General features: G+C 37.7%; 1 protein-coding gene across 1 annotated transcript; it reads right to left on the reverse strand.

Annotated features, from left to right (window-relative positions):
- Window positions 1-881: 881 nt before the first annotated feature.
- On the reverse strand, window positions 882-3276 carry LOC149402559 (uncharacterized). Its single transcript, XM_089608434.1, has one exon. The coding sequence runs from the start codon at window positions 2199-2201 to the stop codon at window positions 882-884; it is 1320 nt and encodes a 439-aa protein (XP_089464560.1). The 5' UTR covers window positions 2202-3276.
- Between the last annotated feature and the right edge of the window lie 503 nt (window positions 3277-3779).

Genomic DNA, 3779 nt, shown 5'->3' on the forward strand with positions numbered 1-3779 from the left:
AGTTAGAAGTCAATAACCAAATTAATTAACTCACATAAGTCATGTAAATCATAAAATAATATCTTCATCACACAAGCTAGTAAAATTATTACCTTAACATATTTTCAATCTACATAAATTCCTTCTACATTTTCACGCAAGTATAATAACTCTTCTTCATTATCTACGACGTGATCAGTACTTGAATATAAAGATTTCGTAAGAGTTAGAGATTCGGCTAAGATATCATTGTCATGAACTTCAGTTTGAAGTTCGTCAACATAATCTTTACTCTGCGTGGCAAAGACATATGACCATCTTGAATTGCTTTGACTACGGACATAGAAGACCTGTTTCACATGTGTTGCCATCACGAATGGATCTGAACGATGACCTAATCTTTGTAGGTCTACCAAAGTGAATCCATTCTTATTCACCTTGACTCCATTGTTACTCTGAACCCAATCACAAAGAAAAACGGGCATTCGAAAAGACACATAATCGATTTCCCATATTTCTGTGATAACTCCATAGTATATCATGTCAGAGTATATGGGATTTTTGTCCTTTGCACTTGATATCTGCATAGTCTTCGCCACCAAGCTCACTCCACTATTTTGCGTGACTCTCGAACTATCTCGCAATTCAGTACTAAATCGAATGCCATTGATGATGTAGCCAGAGTGTTTAATGACTTCCCTACTCGGTATTTTTTATCAACTACGCAATGTGTCAGGAACATCGCCATCGTTTAAGATCCTTTCTTGTAACCATCGGGGAAATCGGAGAAGATGTTCATCTTGTATCCAGTTTGGCGTTTTGTTTCTTGATGTTTGTTGAAGAAAGTTCATATGCTCTCTATGTTAATGGAAAGAAAAAGTTAATAACATAAGTACTTAAAATTAAAACATGAGAAGATATGATTCAACAGAGTTTTCTAAGATCGTCTGATGTGCTTGTAAAAGTTGCTCATACGAAACTGTCTCAATTACACCGTTGCTTATACCTTTGCTGATGGAAACATCCCGATCTTCATTACTGCGAAGTCCGACAGCTTTCATATCGTGCAAGTATTCTGAACAACACTCTAATGATTCTTCTGCCATATATCCTTCAACGATACAACCTTCTGGTCGATGTCGATTTCTTACGTATCCTTTCAAGACTTTCATGAATCTCTCAAATGGATACATCCAACGAAGATAGACAGGCCCTCCCAATTTCAATTCTCGAACCAAATGAACAGTTAGGTGAAGCATTATGTCAAAGAATGATGGTGGAAAATGTTGTTCTAATTTACACAATGTAATCACAATGTCCGTTTGCAGCAACTCCAGTATTGACGTATCAATTACCTTAGAGCAAAGAATGTTAAAAAATGCAGAAAGTCGTATGAGAGCATCTCTCAACCCGTCTGGAAGAATCGATTCAATGGCTACGGGCAAAAGGTGTTGCATCAAAACATGACAATCATGAGACTTAAGTCCAAACAACTTCAATTCATCCATAGAAACATAACTACGGATGTTTGCTGCATAGCCATCAGGTACCTTAATATCAAACAATGTTTGGCAAAACATTTTCTTCTCATCTTTTGTTAGGGTAAAAGAAGACGGTGGCAAATATGTCCGATTGTCTTTCTCCTCCGGAGCCAATTCTGTTCTTATTCCCATACGCACCATGTCACGCCGTGATGAGATTTTGTCTTTAGTTTTACCAGGGATGTTCAGAAGTGTACCAATAATACTATCGCAAACATTTTTCTCAATATGCATCACATCAAGATTATGACGGAGTAGTAGATGTTTCCAATATTCCAGTTCGAAGAAGATTGATTTCTTCTTCCAACATCCCTTGTCGTAGACTACTTTCGGTTCTCTTTTTCTCTTATTCGTATCATCTGGATTTTTCTTCACGGGTTTCTTCTTCGTCCCAATAATCTTCTTCTTCACAATCTTTCCGAAAGGCTTGAACTTCATTTGTGACACAATATCAAATGTCTCAACCCCAGTTAGTGGTTTACTAACTACTCGAAACTCTCTCTTGCCGTTGAACGCCTTTTCGCATCTACGAAGTCGATGCTTAAATGATAAAAAACGTCTATGATTCATGTAAACAATCTTTTTCCCATGTTTCAAGTGTATGCCTTCAGTTTCTTTCCCGCAAATCGGACATCCATTGTAACCTTTCACAGAGCAACCGGATAAATTGCCATAAGCCATTTATTGTCCACATGAGGACAGCTCTAAGAGTGAATGTCTCTATACGATATGCATCAAAAGTTTGTACTCCAGTTTCCCACAACAACTTGAGTTCATCAACCAAGGGAGCCAAATACACATCAATATCGTTGCCAGGTTGTTTGGGACCCGAAATAAGTAACGATAATAACATGAATTTGCGTTTCATGCACAACCAAGGAGGGAGATTATACATCACAAGAATCACTGGCCAACAACTATATATGCTGCTTTGATGACTATGAGGGTTGATGCCATCAGCTGATAGTGCCAATCGAAGGTTTCTCGACTCAGTGCCGAACGTCGGCCATTTTATGTCCACGTGTTTCCAGGACGGCGAATCGGCAGGATGTCGAGGTTTTCCATCATCGATCCTTTGAGAAGCATGCCAAGTTAAAGTTTTTGCATGCTTAGGATTCCTGAATAATCGACATAGACGCGGAATGATTGGAATGTGCCACGGTAATTTTGCCGGAATTGTGGATTGCTCCTGATCTTTATCAGATTTCTTCTTCCACCTTGATTCTTCGAACACGGGACACTGTTGATGATTTTCATACTCCTTACGATAAAGGATGCAATCGTTCGGACATGCATGGATTTTTTTATAACCCAAGCCAATAGCTGCTAGAGTTTTCTTGGCCTCGTACAAAGACGACGATAACTGATTTTTTTCAGGCAACATATCACTCAGCAGGCCAAGAAGTTCTGAAAACATAGAATCGCTCGATCCATATTTAGTCTTTATGTTGAATAGCCGTATTAAGCTCGAAAGTTTGGTGAACTTGACACATCCCGGATAAAGAGGAGTCTCTGCGTCACTTAACAACGAACATAGCTCATCGGGATTGTAAAGCAGCTCATCTTGCAAATCCTCAACCATTTGAGCTATATGAGGAGCATCAACATCCATGTCTTCAGATCTCTCACTGTCCTCAAGCATGTAATTCTCACCGTGATGTGTCCATACTTTGTAACTTTGATCAATGCCATTCATAATCAAATGATCATATAGAGTGGGTATGTTAACAAAGCTATAATTCCCACATTTGACACACGGACACGGTATTCTTTCTATGTTTTCGCAAGCATGTCGACAATGATTTAAGAAACATTTCACCCCGTTCACATACTGCATCGTATCTCTACGAGCCGACATCCATAATTTATCCATAATAGATCTATGATGAAAATGAATATATACTTCAATAAAAACGACAATGTAATCGAAAAAATTCACAAAAGCAGTTTAAGGTGTTTTCTCGAACCTAAAATTATCATTATACCATCATACGATTATCTAAAATCTAAATCTAATTCACAAAACACCGGTTACAAAGAAAGGACATCAAAACAACAAAAGTAATCACAATAATTTATCACAACTACCGGCATAGATCACCACAAACGACTTCCAATTTCATTTTCATAATAAACTATTGTCATACATATTCTACCCCACTTCCAATTTCAACATAAAGTTACCACTAAGCAAAAAAAACAACAATATTTAAATCAATAGCATCACTCAAAAATCAAAGGACGCTCAAAATCACAACA

The sequence above is a fragment of the Urtica dioica genome, chromosome 3, assembly GCF_054948205.1.
Source record: "Urtica dioica subsp. dioica isolate 48M chromosome 3, U.dioica_male_clone48M_v1_H2, whole genome shotgun sequence".
Taxonomy (NCBI): domain Eukaryota; kingdom Viridiplantae; phylum Streptophyta; class Magnoliopsida; order Rosales; family Urticaceae; genus Urtica; species Urtica dioica.